The sequence below is a fragment of the Chiloscyllium punctatum genome, chromosome 1 (genome assembly GCF_047496795.1).
Source record: "Chiloscyllium punctatum isolate Juve2018m chromosome 1, sChiPun1.3, whole genome shotgun sequence".
NCBI classification, from domain to species: Eukaryota; Metazoa; Chordata; class Chondrichthyes; order Orectolobiformes; family Hemiscylliidae; genus Chiloscyllium; species Chiloscyllium punctatum.
This window is the reverse complement of record NC_092739.1, coordinates 24,222,156-24,245,496: the sequence shown is the minus strand read 5'-3', so window position 1 is coordinate 24,245,496 and position 23,341 is coordinate 24,222,156. Positions and strand designations below refer to the sequence as shown.

Genomic DNA, 23,341 nt, shown 5'->3' with positions numbered 1-23,341 from the left:
AATATTCTGATAAGAAACAGCAATGATATAAAAAAGCAGAATTTGAAAAAAAAGTTGCTGAGACAAAGAATATTACAAACATTAGAGGTATGGATACCAGCGTGAATGCATATAGTTAAATGCATCCCCCCTCCTCTTGTAGAACAAGTCATTCTGGACTCATACTGTCAATGAGCACATACAACAATTTTATTCATCAGATTTAATTATTCATGTTGTGAAACAACCATACCAAAAAAAAATCAGATGAACATTATGCTAGCATAGATACCTAACTGAGACAAACATTGTGGTTTTATTGTTTCAGTTTTAATTCAAAAATGAGTAATAAAACTAGCAACATATACATTTTAAATAAGAGTGAAAACAATTTTGTACACAAGTATTCCAGTTTTGATATTGCAACTTGATAACAAATTTACATATCAAACATATGCATGCTAAATTTTTAAGACTCTGCATACTCTCTCATGGAATTAGGTCAGAAGAAATAGCATGAAATACACTCGCTCTTAGCATATTTGTTAGATGTCATCATTAATCACAACCACATGCCACACTCAGTAAAATTTAAGTAATTTTCATACCTTTGAAGAATTTGTTTTGCAGATCTTTCTGCATCACGTATCTGGCAGAGAAAACTAGCAGCTTGTAAAGTTCTGCCATTCCATAACAGGGAATGGGGATGTACAATAGGTTGAAGTTGGTTCTGAAATTCTATAAAGACAACTTTATTCTGCTATTTCAAAATTGTTATAAAAGTGAGCAGTAATGGTACATCTGATCCACAAAACAAAATGCAGATCATTCATGTTACTCCACAGGATAGGAGAGGGAATTAACAAAAACGTACAGCTGCTGATTAGGATGGTCTTGCAGAAGACTGCAACCAGGAAACCTTTCTGCTTTAAAAAATGCTATCATTGGAGTCAATAAAAATAAGAACAAATTAGAGGGTGCTTATGTTACTGAAGAGTTTATAATATAGATAAGAAAAAGAGGCAATTTCCTTGATTGTGTCTGCCATCAGATAGAGTCATCCGCTGGCAACACTTGCTCTCATTTCAGCCAGGTCTGAAGTCACATTTAAAAAGGATATTATATTTGTTCATGATATTACAAAGATTTATTCAATTCTATAATTACACTTATTCACAGAATAACAATTATAATTTTTAAATCTTGTACAAAAGCAATCTTGATCTGCAAACTGAATCATAGATCATGGACAGATTCAAAAGGAATGATAATAGTGAAATTCATTAAACGAAAGCTTTCCATTTCAGTTTCTTGATTATTTTATGTAATAATTACAGCCTCATGAAAGACAAGTTCTTTATTTACAGGAAACATCAAGCTGAGCTCTGAAATAAGAGAAAAATGAAAGTTACATCTTACAAACATTTCTATACATTCAGAAAAATGACAAGTTAATTGACAATTGCACAATTTTAGCAACTATGCTGCAATAAATGCACTTCCTTGACTCCTACTTAAAATGAAGTCACATTAAAGGAGTTGATTGATTGCCTTTGAAAAGTTACTCTGAAGCGTAATTGTGAGAAAAGTTGATAAGATTGATGTATAAATAATTTTTCCAATCAGAACCAAAACTGGTGGATTCTTAAGTATTGTGCTATGGATGGAAAGATATCTGATTCTCATGATGAATTCTTTCACGCTCCCAGATTCCATCAGAAAAGTAGTGAGTGAAGGTCAGAGAGAACACCCAAAGATTTACAGAGAAAGAGACAGGTGACTTGTGGTGTACCTCCCAGTATCTGATTCTATAAAACCATTGACAAAGAAAGTAGCTTGTCTCCTGCCTGCTATTCACTCTAGGTAACAATAGTTGATGTATGAGACAAACATAATGAACTGAAAGGTGAGGAGGACGAACTGAGAGGTGAGGAGGACGAACTGAGAGGTGAGGAGGACGAACTGAGAGGTGAGGAGGACGAACTGAGAGGTGAGGAGGACGAACTGAGAGGTGAGGAGGACGAACTGAGAGGTGAGGAGGACGGACTGAGAGGTGAGGAGGACGGACTGAGAGGTGAGGAGGACGAACTGAGAGGTGAGGAGGACGAACTGAGAGGTGAGGAGGACGGACTGAGAGGTGAGGAGGACGGACTGAGAGGTGAGGAGGACGGACTGACTTAGACAAATGCATCTCTTTATGATTAAAAGTTTAAACAGGAGATTCAGGGCTTTTAGTCTACGTACTTTGTTTGATTTTCAAATGAAAGCAGCAACTATGCACGTATACTCTGTTCACTTCACAAAAAGATTTTGTTTCAGCTTTTTTGATCCAAATTAAATGTCTGTGAACTGTGTGTTCCTTTAAAGCTACATAAATTAGTGACTGAAATGAAAAGAGTGAAAAGCCACCAATGTTAGAAGAATGTATGGGCAGTAAACTTATGTTAATTTATAGAAATGACTTGGATGCTATTACAGGAGGCATGGTTAGTAAGTTTGTAGATGATACCAAAACAGGTGGTTTGGTCAAGAGTGAAGAAGGTTATCTTTTGTACAATGGGACCTTGAGCAGATGGGTCAATGGGCAGACGAGTGGCAGATAGAGTTTAATTTAAATAAATGTGAGGTGTTCACTTTGGTAAGGCAAGCCTTCTACATTTAATGATAGGGCCCTGGGAGTGTTGCTGAATGACCTTGGAGTGCAGTTTATGGTTGCTTGAAAGAGGAATCACAGGTAGATAGAAAGGTGAAGGCGGCATTTGGCATGCTTTCCTTTATTGGTCAGAACACGGAGTATGAGAGTTTGGACGTCATGCTGTGGCTGTACAGAACATTGGTGAGGCCACATTTTGAATTGAGCATACAATCCTGGTTGCCCTTCTATAGGAAGGATGTTGTTAAAATTGAGAGCATGCAGAAAAGGTGTATAAGGATATTGCCATGACTGGAGGGTTGAGGCTGTAGGGAGAGACTGAATAGGCTGGGGCATATTTTCCCCAGGAATGTCAGATGTTGAAGTTTATAAAATCACGAAAGGCATGGATAGGGTGAATAGCTGAGACATTTTTCAAAGGGTCGGGGAGTCCAAAGGTAGAGGGCATAGGTTTAAGGGAGGGGAAAGATTTAAAAAGGACCTTTGGGCTAACATTTTCATGCAGTGGTGCATGTATGGAACGAGCTGCCAGAGGAAATGGCGGAGTTGGATACAATTAAACATTTCAAAGGCATCTGGATGGGTATATGAAGGATTTAGAGGGATGAAGGATTTAGAGGGATATGGGCAAAATGCTGGTAATTGGGACTGGGTCAGATTGGGATATTAGGTCAACATGGACGAGTTGGATCGAAGGTATGAATCTGTGACACTAAGTCAGAGATTAGGATCAGAATTTTGATAACATTTGTAAAATATTCAAGCAAAGTGCAAACTTTACTGAAAAATAGAGCAATAACTAAATTAGCTCACGAAAGTATATTTTCCATTGATATAGGTTTACATATTTATTTTTACATTTCAGAACATTTGAAAAAATACAAACTGACTTTTTTTCTGACTCTTTTCCTGTCGAGGGTTAGGGTATAGTTATAAATTAATTTTAATCAACATGTTCAGTCATGTCACAACACATCTTTGGAGCAGGTAGGACTTGAACCCCAGAAGTAGAGACACTGTCATTGTGCCACTAAATATGATAAGAAATAGCTAGGTTCTCTGAAGTAATCATATGATTCTGGAATTCTATAATCAAAGCCATTCAATTATATAGGGTCACTTCAATCAACATGCAGAAATGGGGAGCAAGAACCCTAGATAACTTCTTCATTCCTAACAACCAATTGCACTGAACAACGTAACACCCCAATTGAGGTCAACAAACAACACAAATTGGGGACAGTGGCTACTTGTTGAATTGTTAAGTATAACTACTACAATGGTTCCACGGTATTAGGGGCAAGGTACTGGCATAGATAGAGACTGACCAACTGGCAGAAGACAGTAGGAATATAAATGGGTCTCTTTCAGGATGGCAGCTGGTGACTAGGAGTTTCACGGGGATCTGTGTTGGGACAACAACTGTTCAGGTAATACATTAAATGGACAAAGGAACTGAGGGCATTGCTTTTAAGCTTGCAGATGACGCAAAGGTTGAGGGACAGTTAATATTGAGGAAGCAGAGTGGTTGCAAAAAGACTTCGACAGACTGGGAGAATGGGAAAAGAGGAGGCAGACGGAATACAATGCACTTTTGAGGTGTGAACTATTTTCTAAATGGGGAAGGACTTCAGAAATCTGAACCACGAAGGGACTTGGGAGTCCTGGATCAGGATTCTTAAGATTAACATGCAAGTTCAGTTGTTAAGGCAAATTCAATGTTAGCATTCATTTCAAGAGAGCTAGAATACAAGATCAGAGATGTATTGCTGAGGCTCTATATTGCATTGGTCAGCCCACATTTGAAATAATGAGAGCAGTTCTGGGCCCCACATCTAAGCAAGGCTGTACTGGTCTTGGAGGGGACCAGAAATGGTTTACATGTTTGATCCCAAGGCTGAAGGGCTTGTCATATGAGGAGCAGTTGAGGACTCTGGGTCTGTTTAGGAGAATCGGGGAGATCTCATTGAAAAACTTACAGAACACAGAGGTCTGGACAGAGAGAATATGGAAAAGCTTCATTCAGTAGGAGAGACTAGGACCTGAAGGCACAGCCTCAGAACGAAGGGATGGTCCTTTAAAATCGAGACAAGGAGGATTTTTTTCAGCTGGAGGGTAGTTAATCTGTGGTTAATAGTTAATCATTGCCACAGAGGCCTTTGGAGGTCAACTCTGAGTGTACTTGATAGGTTCTTGATTGGTAAGGGGATCAAGGGTTACAGGGAGAAGGCAGGAGAGTGGGGTTTAGAAACATGTCAAATGACAGATTCAATTAGCCAAATGACCTAATTCTGGTTCTATATTTTACAGTCTTATAATAAACAAGAAAAGAGTTAAAACAGTTCAAATTAGTATTAGGACTTACCTGCAAATCATCCCAATAGTGATACAAACATCACAACACCCATAAATTGAGTGAAAAGGATAAAAGGAGTAAAGAAAGACCACACAGGCCACAGAGCGATGTTAAAGCTGTAAAAAGAAAGCTGACAATCAGAAGATCATTTAATGAGCACTCAGTGCTTCGGCATTTCAAATGTAATAAACCAGTCATATTCCAGGCCTTGAAATATCAAGATCTGTACAGTATGGTACATAATGACAAGGTAGTGTAAGTTGCAACATTGTAGAAAAGACTTTGGTCAAATTCATGTAGATGCTATATTCATATAACATGCATTTCTGAACTGTTGTCAATTCCCATTTTTAAAGGCAGTAATAAAAAAACTGGCAATGAATGAACTACAAAAACAGTTATACAATGAGGATTTCAAATGAGGTTTGCTAACTTTATGGCACCTTCAGACATTTTTGACTGTTTTATTAACATACCCCAGTATTTGATGTATATAACTACCGGATGCACAGAAAATAAAATAGATTTGCATTTTAATTATTGAGCCACAATGCCATCTCAGGCTTTCCATTTAGACTCAAATAACATGATGGAAAAGCCATTCCAGCAAATAGTCCTTCAATCACTTGTCCATGAACAGGATTAGAAAGAAATTTGCTTTGATTCATTACAAGGCCTATCACCAAATAATACATAAATAAAACTAGTTCAAACTTCACTTTCTAGAAGTATCTGAATAGTTTTCATAGGAAAACAGAATGTACAACAATGGGTGATCATGCACTCCTGATGCGAGCATAAGAGGTACAGTTAGTAAGTTTGCAGATGACACCAAAATTGGAGGTGTAGTGGACAGCGAAGAGGGTTACCTCAGATTACAAAAGGATCTTGACCAGATGGGCCAATGGGCTGAGAAGTGGCAGATAGAGTTTAATTCAGATAAATGTGAGGTGCTGCATTTTGGGAAAACAAATCTTAGCAGGACTTATACACTGAATGGTAACGTCCTAGGGAGTGTTGCTGAACAAAGAGACCTTGGAGTGCAGGTTCATAGCTCCTTGAAAGTGGAGTCGCAGGTAGATAGGAATAGTGAAGGAGGTGTTTGGTATGCTTTCCTTTATTGGTCAGAGTATTGAGTGCAGGAGTTGGGAGGTCATGTTGCAGCTGTACAGGACATTGGTTAGGCCACTGTTGGAATATTACATGCAATTCTGCTCTCCTTCCTATCAGAAAGATGTTGTGAAACTTGAAAGGGTTCAGAAAAGATTTACAAAGATGTTGAGCTATCGGGAGAGGCTGAACAGGCTGGGGCTGTTTTCCCTGGAGCGTCGGAGACTGAGGGGTGACCTTATAGAGGTTTACAAAATTATGAGGGGCATGGATAGGGTAAATAAACAAAATCCTTTCCCTAGGGTCGGAGAGCCTAGAACTAGAGGGCATGGGTTTAGGATGAGAGGGGAAGATATAAAAGAGACCTAAGGGGCAACTTTTTCCACACAGAGGGTGGTACGTGTATGGAATGAGCTGCCAGAAGAAGTGGAGGAGGCTGGTACAATTGCAACATTTAAGAGGCATTTGGATGGGTATACGAATAGGAAGGGTTTGGAGGGATATGGGCCGGGAGCTGGCAGGTGGGACTAGATTGGGTTGGGATATCTGGTCGGCATGGACGGGTTGGGCCAAAGGGTCTGTTTCCATGCTGTACATCTCTATGACTTTTTCCCCATATTATTCCCTCTATCTCCTTACACCATTACTATTTAGAAATCTGTCTATGTCTACTTGAAGCATATTCTTAGCCTTCTGGGATAAAGAATTCCATTGATATACCACCTTCCGATTATAAAAAGGTTTCTCTTCAACTCAATATCAAGTGGCTTTCACCAAATCTTTAAATTGTACACCCTGGTTCTAGACTCTCCATTCAGTGGAAACATCTTAGCTGATCTACTCTGCCTACTTTTCAAGTCTTCTGTAGGTTTCAATGAGATTACCTAATTTTTCAAAACTCGAAAGAATACAGGCCCAGTTTCACTCATCTCTCTTCATCGGACAGTCCTACCATCCACAGAACAAGTCAAGTGAATTTTCATTGCACTCCCTCAATAACAATAATATCCCTCCCAAATATAAAATATAAATTAAATTAAAAACCTTCTTAAGATAAGGAGAACAAAAGTATGCAATACACTAGTTATGATCTAACCACGTTCCTATACAACTGATGCAAAACTTTGCCAGTCTTGCTCTCAAATCCTTGTGATAAAAGATTAACATAGTAACAGCCTTCCTGATAGCTTGCTAATTAATTTTAATTCAAGTAACAAATGAACCAAGTAATTGACTTTCATTTCAAAATTGACTAAGGGCTTACTGCAAAAGATTCAAACCTCTGACAAAGTATTTATTTTTAAGGATGTAGGAACCAATACATTTGGGTTCCATGGTAGAGGACTGACAAGCATTTTGAGCATTGCTAGTTAACAACAATGCATATACTGCTCAGCATGCAGCATGACTTATTTGCAAATGTCTTTTAATATAAAATGGAAGAAATGCTCAGATAGAATAAAACAAATTATTGACAGGAAAACACACTCACTAATGCAATGTACCAATGCAATCTGCAAATCAATGAACCACATGGTACTCTGCCACATTTAGGCAGGGTTCACGTAATGGATAAGAGACTTGAATGAACCTTCTGATGTCAAAATGGCTGACTTCACCTGACAAAGTAGCAATGCTCAGAACGCTTGTGATTTCAAGCAAATATGTTGAACTGTAACCTGATGTCATGTGACTTCAGACTTTGCCCACCCAAGTCCAACATTGGCACCTCCACATCACAGATACTTCAATACAGTAGATGAACTGCTGCAATGCTAATGTCATTCATATACAATAGTAAACTCGGGCTTCTTCAAGCAGAAGTCAAAGATCAGTGGCTCAGTGGTTAGCACTGCTGCTTCACAGCGCCAGGAACCCGGGTTCGATTTCAGCCTCAGGCGACTGTATGGAGTTTGCATATTCACCCCATGTCTGCGTGGGTTTCCTCCCACAGTCCAAAGATGTGCAAGTTAGATGGATTGGCCATGCTGAATTGCCCAGAGTGTTAGGTGCATTAATCGGAGGGAAATGGGTCTGCGTGGGTTAAACTTTGGAGGGTCGGTGTGGACTTGTTGGGCCAAATGGCCTGTTTCTACACTGTAGCGAATCTAATCTATGCTAGTATTTGATGAAAATAAACACTACTTCCATTGACTGCTTCATATTCCTTAGCCCTATCAGTATTGACACCAAAATCAATTAACTGGCCATTCATGTTTGTGGAATCCTGCTGTGGTCATGTGCTTGCCTTCACAATCATGATGCTCTTTAAAATCAGCTCAGAAAAGAGTGAGGTGATAACATTATCCATTCGTTCTTCATACAAAAATGTATGTTACATGATACAATTTTAAAGGTGGTGCAAGAAGAGATAATTAGATATACTGTATACAAATCTTTGAAAAGAGACAGAATAGGTAAAGGAGTTGGTAAATTACTAAGTATATACATGATTAGATAAAAAGAATTCTAAACAACACACCACGTGAGCAGGGGGACCCTGAATACAGGCCTCCTGGCTCAGAAGTAAGTCATTGATGATTATAGATATTTTCTAACCAACCTGTTCAGAGATACCACTACACTCCTCTGGAGTAGATGGGACTTGAAACCAGGCATCCTGGCTCAGATGTAGGGACACTACCATTGTGTCACACGAGCTCCTCATTCATGACTTTTATGCAGGCAGAAGATTGCGCACAACAAGATCCCACTAACAGCAAATGGAACAAATAGCCAAGAAATCTTTTTCATGTTACTGCTTGGTGGGCGTAGGGCACAGGAAAAGAGGAAAACTCTGTTTTTCGTCAAATACTGGTACAGGTTCTCTTATTTCTACCTGCACAAGGCTCAGTTTAATATTGCCCCTGAATGACATCGACAGTGCAGCACTTCCTCACTGAAATGTCTGCCAAGATCAATTGTTTCAGTTCTGCAGAGAAGTATCATCTCCAGCTAAAATGACAGTTAAAGACAAATATTAAATAAGTAACATACATAGAACATAGAACATAGAACAATACAGTACAGAACAGGCCCTTCGGCCCACGATGTTGTGCCGAACTTCTATCCTAGATTAAGCACCCATCCATGTACCTATCCAAATGCCGCTTAAAGGTCACCAATGATTCTGACTCTACCACTCCCACGGGCAGCACATTCCATGCCCCCACCACTCTCTGGGTAAAGAACCCACCCCTGACATCTCCCCTATACCTTCCACCCTTCACCTTAAATTTATGTCCCCTTGTAACACTCTGTTGTATCCGGGGAAAAAGTTTCTGACTGTCTACTCTATCTATTCCCCTGATCATCTTATAAACCTCTATCAAGTCACCCCTCATCCTTCGCCGTTCCAACGAGAAAAGGCCGAGAACTCTCAACCTAACCTCGTACGACCTACTCTCCATTCCAGGCAACATCCTGGTAAATCTTCTCTGCACCCTCTCCAAAGCTTCCACATCTTTCCTAAAGTGAGGCGACCAGAACTGCACACAGTACTCCAAATGTGGCCTAACCAAAGTCCTGTACAGCTGCAACATCACTTCACGACTCTTGAATTCAATCCCTCTGCTAATGAACGATAATACTCCATAGGCCTTCTTACAAACTCTATCCACCTGAGTGGCAACCTTCAAAGATCTATGTACATAGACCCCAAGATCCCTCTGTTCCTCCACCTGACTAAGAACCCTACCATTAACCCTGTATTCCGCATTCTTATTTGTTCTTCCAAAATGGACAACCTCACACTTGGCAGGGTTGAACTCCATCTGCCACTCCTCAGCCCAGCTCTGCATCATATCTAAGTCCCTCTGCATCCGACAACAGCCCTCCTCACTGTCCACAACTCCACCTATCTTCGTATCATCTGCAAATTTACTGACCCACCCTTCGACTCCCACATCTAAGTCATTAATAAAAATTACAAACAGCAGAGGACCCAGAACTGAACCCTGCGGAACTCCACTTGTAACTGGGCTCCAGGCTGAATATTTACCATCTACCACCACTCTCTGCCTTCGACCGGTTAGCCAGTTTTCTATCCAATTGGCCAAATTTCCCTCTATCCCATGCCTCCTGACTTTCCGCATAAGCCTACCATGGGGAACCTTATCAAATGCCTTACTAAAATCCATGTACACTACATCCACTGCTCTACCCTCATCCACATGCTTGGTCACCTCCTCGAAGAATTCAATAAGACTTGTAAGGCAAGACCTACCCTTCACAAATCCGTGCTGGCTGGCCCTAATCAAGCAGTGTCTTTCCAGATACTCGTAAATCCTATCCCTCAGTACCCTTTCCATTACTTGGCCTACCACAGAAGTAAGACTAACTGGCCTGTAATTCCCGGGGTTATCCCTATTCCCTTTTTTGAACAGGGGCACAACATTCGCTACTCTCCAGTCCCCTGGTACCAACCCCGTTGCCAGCGAAGACGAGAAGATCAATGCCAACGGTACTGCAATTTCCTCTCTTGCTTCCCACATAATCCTAGGATATATCCCGTCAGGCCCGGGGGACTTGTCTATCCTCAAGTTGTTCAAAATGTCCAACACATCTTCCTTCCTAACAGGTATCTCTTCTAGCTTAACAGTCCATTTCACACTCTCCTCTTCAACAATACGGTCCCTCTCGTTCGTAAATACTGAAGAGAAGTACTTGTTCAAGACCTCTCCTATCTCTTCCGACTCAATACACAGTCTCCCACTACTGTCCTTGATCGGACCTACCCTCGTTCTCGTCATTCTCAGGTTTCTCACATACGCATAGAATGCCTTGGGGTTATCCTTGATCCTATCCGCCAAGGATTTTTCATGCCCTCTCTTAGCTCTCCTAATCCCTTTCTTCAGGTCCCTTCTGGCTATCCTGTATCCCTCCACTGCTCTGTCTGAACCCTGTTTCCTCAACCTTATGTAAGCCTCCTTCTTCCTCTTTACTAGACATTCAACCTCCCTCGTCAACCAAGGCTCCCTCACACGACCATTTCTTTCCTGCCTGATAGGTACATACATATCAAGGACACGTCGTATCTGCTCCTTGAAAAAGTTCCACATTTCCACCACATCCTTCCCTGACAGCCTATGCTCCCAACGTATGCTCCTCAAATCCTGTCTTACAGCATCGTAATTTCCCTTCCCCCAATTGTAAAATCTACCTTGTTGTGCGCACCTATCTCTCTCCATAACCAAGGTGAAAGTCACAGAATTGTGGTCACCATCACCAAAATGTTCACCCACTAACAAGCCCACCACTTGTCCCGGTTCATTACCGAGTACCAAATCCAATATGGCCTCCCCTCTGGTTGGACACTCTACATACTGTGTTAGAAAAGCTTCCTGGACACACTGCACAAACACCGCCCCATCCAATCTACTTGATCTAAAGAGCTTCCAATCAATATTTGGGAAGTTGAAGTCGCCCATGACTACGACCCTGTGGCTTCTGCACCTTTCCAAAATCTGTTTCCCAATCTGTTTCTCCACATCTCTGCTGCTATTGGGGGGCCTATAATAAACACCCAACAAGGTGACTGCACCTTTCCTATTTCTGACTTCATAGGGCTAATATTACATTTGCTTGCAAATAGTCATTAATACATTTAACCCACTTATCAAGACTAAAGCACCTAAATGCCATGTCATTATTTCCCAATATAGGTTTGAACAGCATGTTTCAGATTTACGTTTAGTAAATTACAGATTGGAACAACTCTGTTCAGTGATACAGAATTTTATTGCAAGCAGAAACAAGTTAAAAATCAAACTGATATTTGCCAATGACTTCAAAAACTTACCATACTGCTGCAGCAATGAAAGATGCTGTAGCTGAAGGAACCAGGGTTGGGTTATATTGCTCATATTCTCTGATCCCTCTGTACCACTCCAGGTAGAAGATGCAATAGAAGGCAATCAGTAAGCTAATTATCAAGAGTGAGGATCCTAAAAGGAACCATCGACTGATTTAGAGAGAGAGAAAAAATGAATTACTGACAAGAAGCAGACATGAGTAAATGCCTTTTAAATAAAAACAAAAAATGCTGCAGAAACCCAACAGATCTGGCAGCATCTGTGGTGACAGAAACAGAATTAAATTTTGAGTGCAATGACTGGGAACTGGAATATGATAGATTTTACCATCTTGCCAAAGGGGGAGGAAGAGCAAGTGGAACAAATTAGGTGAGAAGTTGTGGAAGGAAGGTTTCCAGAGGAGATGAGGTCAGTGACAGTCCTAGAAACACTAGCTTGACTTTCAGTGATGTAGCATTGTTGGAGAGACATAAGGAAGGAGGAAGAGGAAGAAGGAAGATGACAAGAGGAAGGCGGCGGCTTATGTTAGGATGAGATGTGAAGGCTCAGTTAGGGTGATTGAGAGTCACAAGGTAGCCTGGAAAGATCTAAAAAGAGGACTAAAACGAGCGAGGAAGGGATATGAGAAGTTGTTGGCGGGTAGGATCAAGGAAAATCCTAAAGCTTTCTATAGGTATATAAAGAATAAAAGAACCCTACAATAAGATTAGGGCCAATCAAGGACAACAGTGGGAAGTTTTTCGTGGAGTCAGAGGAGATGGGGAGGTACAAATGAATATTTTTAGTCAGTATTCACACTGGAAAAAGACAATATTATCAAGTACAATACTGAGAAACAGGCTACTAGATAGATGGGATTGAGGTTCACAAGGAGGTGGTGTTAGAAATTCTGCAAAGTGTGAAAACAGATAAATCCCTGGGCTGGATGGGTTTTATCCTAGGAATCTCTGGGAAGCCAGGGAGAGGATTGCTGAGCCTTTGGCTTTGATATTTATGTCATCATTGTCTACAGGAATAGTACCAGAAGACTGGAGGGTAGCAAATGTTTAACCTCGTTCAAGAAGGGAAGTAGAGACAACCCTAGTAATTACAGACCAATGAGCCTTACTTCAGTTGTGGGTAGAGTTGGAAAAGGTTAGACAGATAGGATTTATAATCATCTTGATGGGAATAAGTTGATTAGGGATGGTTCACATAGTTTTGTGAAGGGTAGGTCATGCCTCACAAACCTTACTGAGTTCTCTGAGGTGACCAAACAATTGAATGAGGAAAAAGTCATTGATGGGGGTGAATGGTTTCAGTAAGACATTTGATGAGGTTCCCCATGGTAGGCTACTACACGAAGTACACAGGCATGGGATTGCAGGCAACTTAGTGGTTTAGATCAGAAATTGGCTAGCTGAAAGATGACAGAGGGCGATAGTTGATGGGAAGTGTTCATCTTGGAGTTCAGTTACTAGTGGTGTACCGAAAGGATCTGTTTTGGGTCCACTGCTGTTTGTCATTTTGATAAATGACCTGGATGAGAGCATAGAAGGATGGGTTAGTAAATTTGCCCACGGCACTAGGGTCAGTACAGTTGTGGATAGCGCCAAAGGATATTGTAGGTTACAGAGGGACATAGATAAGCTGCAGAGTTGGGCTGAGAGATGGCAAATGGAGTTTAATGCAGAAAAGGGTGGGGTGACTCACTTTGGAAGGAGTAATAGGAATGCAGAGTACTGGGCGAATGATAAGATTCTTGGTAATGTAGATGCGCAGAGATATTTCAGTGTCCATGTTCATAGATCCCTCAAAGTTGGCATGCAGGTTGATAGGGCTGTTAAGAAGGCATATGGTGTGTTAGCTTTCACGACTAGAGCGATCGAGTTTCACAACCATGAGGTCAGGCTGCAGCTGTACAAAACTCTGGTGCGGTTGCACTTGGAGTACTCTGTGCAGTTCTGGTCACCGTGTTATAGGAAGGATGTAGAAGCTTTGGAAGGGGTTCAGAGGAGATTTACTAGGATATTGCTTGGTATAGAGAGAAGGTCTTACAAGGAAAGGTTGAGGGTCTTTAGGCACTTTTTGTTAGACAGAAGAAAGTTGAGGGGCAACTTTATTGAGATATAAAATAATCAGAGGGTTAGAACACATGATCAGTGACAGCATTTTCCTCGCCATGGTGATGGCCAGCACGAAGGGACATAGCTTCAAATTGAGGGGTAGTAGATAAGGACAGATATCAGTGGTAAGTTTCTTTACTCAGAGAGTAGTAAGGGTGTGGAACGCACTGACTCACCAACTTTACAGGCATTTAAAATCATTATTGGATAGGCATATGCATGAGAATGGAGAAGTGTAGATTAGATGGGCTTCAGATTGGTTTCACAAGGCAGTGCAACGTTGAGGGCCGAAGGCCTGTCCCGCACTGTAACGTTCTATGTTCTATAACCCAAGAAAGGGCACAAACACCTGATTAGTAACAGCATATGATGAATACTTATTTCACAAGTGGGATACTAAATCTAGAATTTCTATACAAGACCAACTTCTGGTCTCATCTCAATTTCACTCATAACCAGTAGTTGTTTTTGACAAATTACTGCTAATTAAGAGCATAAAAGATATGTTTCATCTTATCAACAAGCAGCAACTAGACCTACTACATTTCATGATCTTTGTCACTTCTGTAACGTGATGTTTTCATCTTTAAAATGTCACGTAACTGGATCTCTTAAAAAAAAGCTGAAATACTATTACTGTTGGCAAAAATCACAATATGCCTTATGCAGACTTACTTAGCTGCCTTTTCTCTTCAGTAATTGAAAGGCCCAGGAAGAAAACCAGAGGAAGTTACATTGCATAGTAACAATTATATTGCCCATTAAATTCACTTTTCTTTCCTTAATTCCTTCAAAGGTTTTACATGAAGTCAACCATCAGTTTTAACAGCCCAAGCTTCAAATGAATGTTCTTCTCCACAGAAGAGTTTTCACCATACATTCTTAGCATATGCTGTTGTAGAATTTTCTAGACTACAATCTATGCATCCACCAGTTTTGAAAGATTAGAGAATTACTCCCCTCCAAAATTGAAAATTGTTTGAATTTTCAACATTTTTATTCTGGAAATGGCCAAGTCACATAAAAAGCATTAAGATCATGAGCATAAACACATGGATGGCAGACCCCTGCAGTACAGATGGGATCAACATGGAGCTTGCTCAACACTGTCATCAGAGTGTAGTAACTCCTCACCCTCCCACCCCACCAGCATTGTCCCTCCACATTGTTGGGGGCAAAAAAGCAAAAATATCTTTCATTTTCAAAGTTCAAAATATATAAGTCAGAGATAGCATAAGTAAAATATATTCAGAGTATTTACCCTTCTATTCGGTAATCAGTTTTAATTGTGGAAAAAAATTCAACATAATAGGTCACTGCGATTGATGCTAAAATCCAGAACACAGAGTGCATGTTAAATCTAGGAAGTGGTTTTTCTTTCTTCTTTTCCTCATCTTGTATATCTGCTCATAAAAAAACAATATTGTTAAAACTATCAGATACTGATGAACAGCATTCACTTTGCATACTGTATAAGAGATATGCCAGCAGCTTAAACTCAACAAAGCTTGATGAAGTCTAATGCGGCCTCTCGGTTATCTGGAGATTGTCCTTTTGACTCTCTAATGGCACTAGTTTATCTGTCTTTTCTCCTGTCCTTGATTCCAGGGTTTGATGAACAATGGCAGACATTTTAAAGAAAAATTCTCATGACTCACAGCAAAAAATATCTTAGAGGATTCTAGGAAGGGGTTAAACCAACTATGGTTCACAGGGAAGTTAAGGACAATATCAAATTTAAAGAAAACCACGCAATATGGCAACAATTAGTGGTACATTAGAGGATTGGGAAAGTTTTAAAAGCCAAAAGATGACCAAGAAAGAGGGTGAAAACAAACTGAGGGCAAACAAGCGTGTAACAAAAAATGGACACCAAGAATAATTCAAATATATAAAAAGGAAGAGAGAGACAACAGTGAAATACTGGGCACTTAGAGAATGAGGGTGAGAAATAATAAATGAAATGGTAGTGGAGTTGAACAGAACATATCCACGATAAAAGGATACTTCAATATTCTAAATATACTAAATAATGAAGAGGCTAAAGTGGTATGTGGATATTTTGAGGGGTGGTGGAAGAGGAGGAAACAAGCACAATTACTATCACTAGAGCTAAATAATTAGAGAAACTAATGGGACTAAAGGCCAATATGCTCCCTAGACCTCCCAGACTTCATCCTAGGATTTTAAAGATAGTCAATGCACTGACGGTAATCTTCCAAGAGTCCTTAGATACTGGAAAAATCTAGAGCATTGGAAAACTGCTAATGTAATACCCATATTCAAAAAGTGAAGCAGCTGAATTACATGTAACTATTGGCCAGTTAACCTAACATCTACTGGGAGAATGTTCTAGAGTCTATTATAAAGATGTAAACAGAGCATTTAGAACCATATAGAGTCAGTGTGGCTTCACGAAGGGGAAATCACGCCTGACAAAGTTATTACAGTTGTTTCAGGAGGTAGCAATCAATGTAGATAAAGGGGCACCAATAAATGTAATATGTTTGGATTTGCAAAAGGCATTGCATATGGTAGTTCATTTAAGATTACTTAATAAGATTGGAGCCCATGGTGATGGGAGTAATGAATAAGGTCAATTAATCAAAGACAGGGAATGGAGATAAAGGGAGCATTTCAGAATGATGGTCTGTAACTAGTGAAGTGCCACAGTGATCAGTGCTGAAGCCACAATTATTTATAATAATTACAACTAATGACTCGGATGGTAGAAGTAAAACCAAGTTTGGGAATGACAAAAATAAATAGGATGGCAAGTCTTGGGGACAACAGAGAGTTTGGAAAGGACTATAGACAGGCTACATAGGTGGTCAAAAACTTGCCAGAATATAATGTGGGAACATGCAAGGTTACGTATTTTGGCAGGAAGAACAGAAGAAATGAATATTATTTAAATTGGAAAAGACTGCAGAAAGCTGAAACACAAAAGGATTTGGGGGTTCAAGTGCATGGATCACAAAAAACTAGCATCTAAGTTCAGCAATCAATATGGAAATCTAAGGAATATTAGCCTTTATTTCAAAAGGGAATGGAATACAAAACAGAGTCCTTACTAAAACTATAAAAGTCAGATTATAGCAACTACTGTGAATGGTTCTAGTTCTCTGAACTAAGGAAAGATATACTGCCATTGGAGGCAATCTAGAGAAGGTTCACTAGGATGTTTCCAGATTTGGAGAGATTTTCTTAAGAGGAGAGGTTGAGTAGCTGGGCTTATACTCATTAGAGTCTAGAAGAATGAGAGGTGATCTTACTGAAATATACAATATTCTTAGGGGGCACAACAGGGGAGATGCAGATAGAGTCTAGGACCACAGAGCATAATCTCAAGAGTAGTCATCTATTTGAGATGAGGAGGTTACTTTCTCTCAGAAGGATGTGAATGTGTGGACTTTTTATCATTGAGGGCTATTAAGGCGGAGTTGATAAATATATTCATAGTCATTGAGATGTACAGCACAGAAAAAGGCCATTGACCCACTCTATCTGCACCTGTTAAAAATAACCACTTCATTATTCTTTAGGGAGAAAGTGAGGACTGCAGATGCTGGAGATCAGAGTTGAAGAGTGTGGTGCTGGAAAAGCACAGCCAGTCAGGTAGGTCAATGTTTCGGGCTTAAGCTCTTCATCAGGAATGAGGCTTGTGGGCCAAGGGGGGCTGAGAGATAAATGGGAAGGGGTTGGGGCTGGAATGGGGAGGGGAGGTAGCTGGGAATGCAATAAGTAAATGAAGGGGGGGTGAAGGTGATAGGTCAGAGAGGAGGGTGGAGCAGATAATTTGGAAGGAAGATGGACAGGTAGGACCATTCAAGAGGGCGGTGCAGATTTGGGAGGTTAGGACTGGGATAAGGTGGGGGGAGGGGCAATGAGGAAGCTGGTGAAATCCACATCAATCCCAATGTTGTCGAAGTGTCCCAAGATGGAAGATGAGGCGTTCTTCCTCCAGGCATCGGGTAGTTAGGATTTGGCAATGGCGGGTGACCAGGACCTGCATGTCCTTGGCAGAGTGGGAGGGGGAGTTAGTGTTCAACTACAGGGCAATGGGGTTGGTTGGTGCAGGTGACCCCAAGATGTTGTCTGAAATGATCCGCAAGTTGACATCCTGTCTCCCCAGTGTAGAGCAGAATCGCAGGCCTAACTGGCACGTCACTTTTGCCATTGTTGTTGCTGCCGCCCCCACCGACGTCACTCACCTGGACACAGCCGACAATAGTGCCCATGTCATGCGTTCCAACTCTTAATTATTCTATCTCCACTTTCCAGTCCTTAGCCTGTAGCCTTGTCTGTCTTGGCATCCCAAGTGCATATCTAAATACTTTCTACATGTCGAGGGTTTCTGCCAGATTCCATCACCCTCTGGGTGAAACTGTTTTCACACATATCTCCTCTAAACATTCCGCTCCTTACATGAAATCCATGCCCTCTGATCACTGATCCCTTCATCAAGGGAAAATAAGTTTCTTCCTGTCTAACCTATCTATGCCCCTCAATTTTACACATTTCAATCTCCTCTAAGAAAACCAACCCCAGTCTTATCAATTTCTCAATGTAATTCCAGGCGACGTTCTGGTAAATTTCCTTTCCATTCTCTCCAGTGCGATCACATTCCTCCCACAGTGTGGATCTCAGAACTACACACAACAGCTGTGGCCTAGCTAATATTTTATACATTTCCAACATGACCTTCTCAAGGCTGATATAGATATTTTAATTAGTGAGGGAATCAAGAGTTTTGAGGAACTGGCAAGAAGTGGAGTTGTGGATTACCAGATCAGCCATGATCTCATTGAATGGCAGAGTGGACTCAATGAGCCAAACGGCCTACTTCTGCTCAAACATCTTATGGTTGGACTACGGGCTTCCATTGTATTGATCAATGCTACAGGCAAAGTACTACAGTCATATGTTACGGCTTTCTGCAGAATGGGTGGGCACCTGCCACTCTCACCCTCTGTCAACAGGCATATTGAAGGGATTTAGAGGCTGGTAATCAATCTTTTTGGCATGTAATGAACACACCTTCTATGGCTAACAAATCACAGTGTAGGAGTCTAGGACCCAGAGATGGGTCTGGAACTACGGAACCAGAAAACCTCCGAATGGATCGAGTAAATGGATTGAATGATGATGGGGTAGGGGAAGGGAAGTGGTGTTGAGGCTGAGATGAGATCAGCTGTAATCATATCAAATGACAGAGCAGGCTCAAGTGATTGAATTGCCTCCTCCTGCTCTTTGTTCTTATCTTCTTAGTACAAAGTGTATAAAAAAACTTGAAAACTCAATTATAATAATAGTGTAATCACTAATTCTACAGTTATAAGAATCAATTAAAATTAAAACAAAAGTAAATAAAAGCCTGATTCTACTCCCAAAACTCAGCCATCGCTTCAGAAAGGTCCTGGAGACCAAAGGCGACTCTTGTTTTTGTCACTCCATCACCAAAACCCCTCATCGGAAATTTGCAAGACGCCCATGGTCACTAAAATTGAAAATGTCCATCCATTACCTCTCTGCTCTCTCACCTAGCCAAACCTCTCAAGTTCTGCCCTGCACCAGCCTTGAACCTGCATCTTTCCTCATTTCTCTCCCATTTCAGTGGCTTAGTTCCACACTTAGCAATCCAGAATATCTCCAAGAGTGGTTTCTCATGGAATGCTGGGGGACAGGCAATAAAACAGAACATGCAGGAACGTGCAAGCAACAGGAGGATGGAGTTGGGAATATTCGTTGATGAGGCAGGAAAGGGGAGGGGGAGGTGGTGGGGACGAAGCTAGAATTGGGGAAGGGAAGTGGTGACGGGTATTTATATGGCAAGATTTAGATAAATAGTTACCCCCAGGATGTTGATTGTGAGGACATTCAGAGGGGCAATGGTTAGATTGTCTCATATCGATGGTCTTTACCTGACATTTGTATGGCATGAATGTTACTTGCTATTTTTCGGCCCAAGTCTAGATATTGTCCAGGTCATGCTGCATTTGGACTTTGACTGCTTCAATATCGGAGGAGATGGAGGTCAGCAGCTAGAAATCCTGAAATAAAGTCTTTGAATTACAGTGAGTAGCTCAGCTCCTAACTCTCCAAAGCGTGAATGCTCCCATTTGGATAATCCAATCAAGTGTATCCCAGGACATTGAGAGAAGTTAGGGGAGAAATTGTAGGACCCTTAATAGATACATCCACAGCCACAGGTGAGGTTTCAGAGGACTGGAGGGTGGATAACATCGAGCCTTTATTTAAGAAAGGGTGTAAGGAGAAGCCTGGGAACTATAGGCCTATGAGTCTGATATCAGTAGAGGGTAAGTTTTTGGAGGGGATCCTGAGAGATAGAATTTACATGTATTTGTAAAGTCAGGGACTGAATAGGGAGAGTTAGCACAGCTTTGTGTGTGGAAAATCATGTCTCACAAACTTGATTGAGTCCTTCAAGGACATAACCAAAAAGATTGAGGAGAGCAAAGTAGTAGGCATGGTCTACATGGATAGACTTTAGTAAAGCCTTTGACAAGATTCCGCACGGTAGACTAATTAGTAAATTTAGAACACAAGGGATTCAGTAAGAGCTTGCCAATCAGATACAAAATTGGCCTGATGGTGGGAGACAGAGGCTGGTGGTGGAGGGTTGCTTTTCAGACTGGAGACTTATGACCAGTGGTGTTTAACAGAGGTTGCTGTTGGGTCCACTTGCATTTGTCATTTATATAAACAACTTTGATGAGAATTTAGGAGGCATGGTTAGAAAGCATGTGGATTACATCAAAGTTGGTGGTATAATCAACAGTGAAGGTTATCTAAGATTACTAAGGGCTCTTGATCAATGGGCAAATGCATTGAGTGGCAGACAGACTTTATCTTGCTAAATGAGATGTGTTGCATTCTGGTAAAATAAACAAGGTCACAAATTATACAGTTAATGGTCCCTGGGCAATGTTGTCGAACGGACATCTAGGGGTTCAGGTACATAATTCTCTGAATGGCAGAATTTTGGAATTCCCTCCCTAAGGACATTATGGGTCAACCCACAGCAGGTGGGCTGCAGTGATTCAAGAAGGGCAGCTCACCACCATCACCACCATCACCATCTCAAGGGTCACCGGGGACGGACAATGAACATTCAGCCAGCCAGCGATGCCCACACCCCAACACCTGCAGGGGGTGGGCTGGGGGAGGTGATGGTGGTTGGGTTAATGGGCGGGAGGTGTACGCGGTGTTTGCATTCGGCCCTATCTCCCCCTCACCTGACGCCCTCGGCCACACCGAGTCCCTCGGAAACGCGGTCGTCGGCGCCGCCGCTCGGAACTGGTTCCGGAACCGAAGCAGCTGTTCGGACTCAGTCGCCATCTTGCAGCGGCTGTCGTCGGGGCTGGGGGTGGGACCATAGACATCAGCACGCAAATACGGGCTGACATCATACAGATCCAGAACAAAAGCCTCCTGTTGGGTCATTGTGTCCCTATGTGTTACTGTAGCTCAATGGTAACATTCCCGCTTTGGGCATTAGCGACCTGTGTTCAAACCCCATTCTCCCGTCTATATCATGGTTCAAACCTCACCTGCTCCAGCGATACAATCAGATATAATATTGCAGTTCCGTGATATTACAAATAGCAGCCAAGCCATTTCGAGATAGTGATAGTCCAGCACCAGGTTATAGCTACCTGACAAAGGAACCCCACTCCAAAAGCTTGTACTGTGCTTCCAAATAAACCTGTTGGACTATAACCTGGTGTTGTGTGAGTTTTAACATTGTGCACCCCAGTGCAATACTGGCGCTCCACATCATGGCTATCCGAAGAGTAATATCTGAGAGCGTGAAATTGTCTTGATGTGGTAATTTAAGGCAGCTCTAATGGCCCATCTCTGAGCCAGGAGATTTAGTCCCTCATGCTCCAGGGGTGTATAACATCTGGGCACAGGCCAGTCCACCTCCAAGATAATGCACTGCAATCTAATCTACTACGTGCAACCTGACCTAGCTCAGATCCAATATGCCTCAGGTGTAATATCCACAGCCTAATTGACATATATTTCCAAATCAGGCATGTGGTTTGCTCTTGAATTTACAGTTTGTTTTTGGTGGCAGACACTTGGTGAATTACATATGGATGGAACACACCGCTGGAAATAATGAATGTTCAAGGTGGTGGATGGATTGCTAATCAATTAACAAGCTATCGAGCTGATTTGAAAGCCAAATTCATGCAATCTAGTTGTTTGCTCCTTTTTTTTGGGCACTGCGCAGGAGAAAGTTTGGGGATAAGGGGGAGAGGGGTGAGGATGTTGCAGAAGAGTGGAAGGAAAACACTGCCCAAGGGATCATGGCAGCACGTAATAACTGTCTTTTGGTGAAGCCGACACTGTTTCAATGCTTTTAGATTTTATTTGTTGCATGTTTTGAGTCAGATATAACAAATAAGGAATGGTTGAGGGCACAGGGGCCTTCAAGTTCACAGCTATGACTGAACCTCTGTTCATGGCAAGCCTCCTCTCACGCCATTAGTTAGCTACTATGTCACTGGGAGCCATGAAGTGGTTATTTAGTGTTTGATTCACCATGGTTGGGAGCAGGAGTGACTGAACAACTCGGTTTGAGTTCAACATCCCTCGCTCTGCCAATAAAACTAAAGTCAAGCTTCTTTGCATGGGTTTCTGTCCCTTTGAGAGATGAAACCCCTTCTATAAGATCATTTGCTAGCCAATTCGAAAGCCATTAGCTCTTTGTTTCCAGTGCACCCTTCGCACCAATGGCCATTGCTGGACCTACAACTGGCAACGACCAAGCACGTGGTCAAGCCTCCAGAACAGAAGGATTTCCTGGTGAGTGTGGGCCACATGAAATGTAATTAAAATGTCACTCCCTAAGCCTACATCGCCACCAGAAATTGCCACCAATGGCAGGCTCCCAGTGTGACAAATTGCTCACCCACTACTGCATGAACACCAGCAGTGGTGGGAAGAGGCTTTTAACTAGCCCTGTAAGGGTCTCAGTTGGCCAAGGTTAAAAGGGCCATTCTCAATCTTCCCCATTGCTGATAAAAAGTTGCCAATAATGGCAGGTTGGCAACAGTTATGACCATTATTGACATCACGTGATTTTATGTTTCTCTCTGCCTACCTGCATCCTCTTCAATGTCCTTTACACCCCAGACCACTACTGCAATTCAGATCTTGGGTAACAAATGAACAACAGTGTGGGAATCAGGAGGATTTAAAAAAAAACATTCTGATGAAAGTAGCGAAAAAGAAAATACTGAAATTACTCTTTTTTTTGGTAATGTCATTAAATTAAATGGTTATTCTTCAT

At 41.4% G+C, this 23,341-nt stretch overlaps 1 protein-coding gene across 1 annotated transcript; it reads right to left on the bottom strand.

The window, feature by feature from the left end:
• Positions 1-187: 187 nt before the first annotated feature.
• tmem128 (transmembrane protein 128) lies at positions 188-21,399 on the bottom strand. The gene is made up of 5 exons (XM_072579073.1): positions 21,276-21,399; positions 15,278-15,419; positions 11,899-12,060; positions 4,998-5,104; positions 188-1,364 (listed from the first exon to the last, which is right to left on the bottom strand). The coding sequence occupies exons 1-4, from the start codon at positions 21,376-21,378 to the stop codon at positions 5,005-5,007; spliced, it is 507 nt and encodes a 168-aa protein (XP_072435174.1). The 5' UTR covers positions 21,379-21,399; the 3' UTR covers positions 188-1,364; positions 4,998-5,004.
• Positions 21,400-23,341: the final 1,942 nt, after the last annotated feature.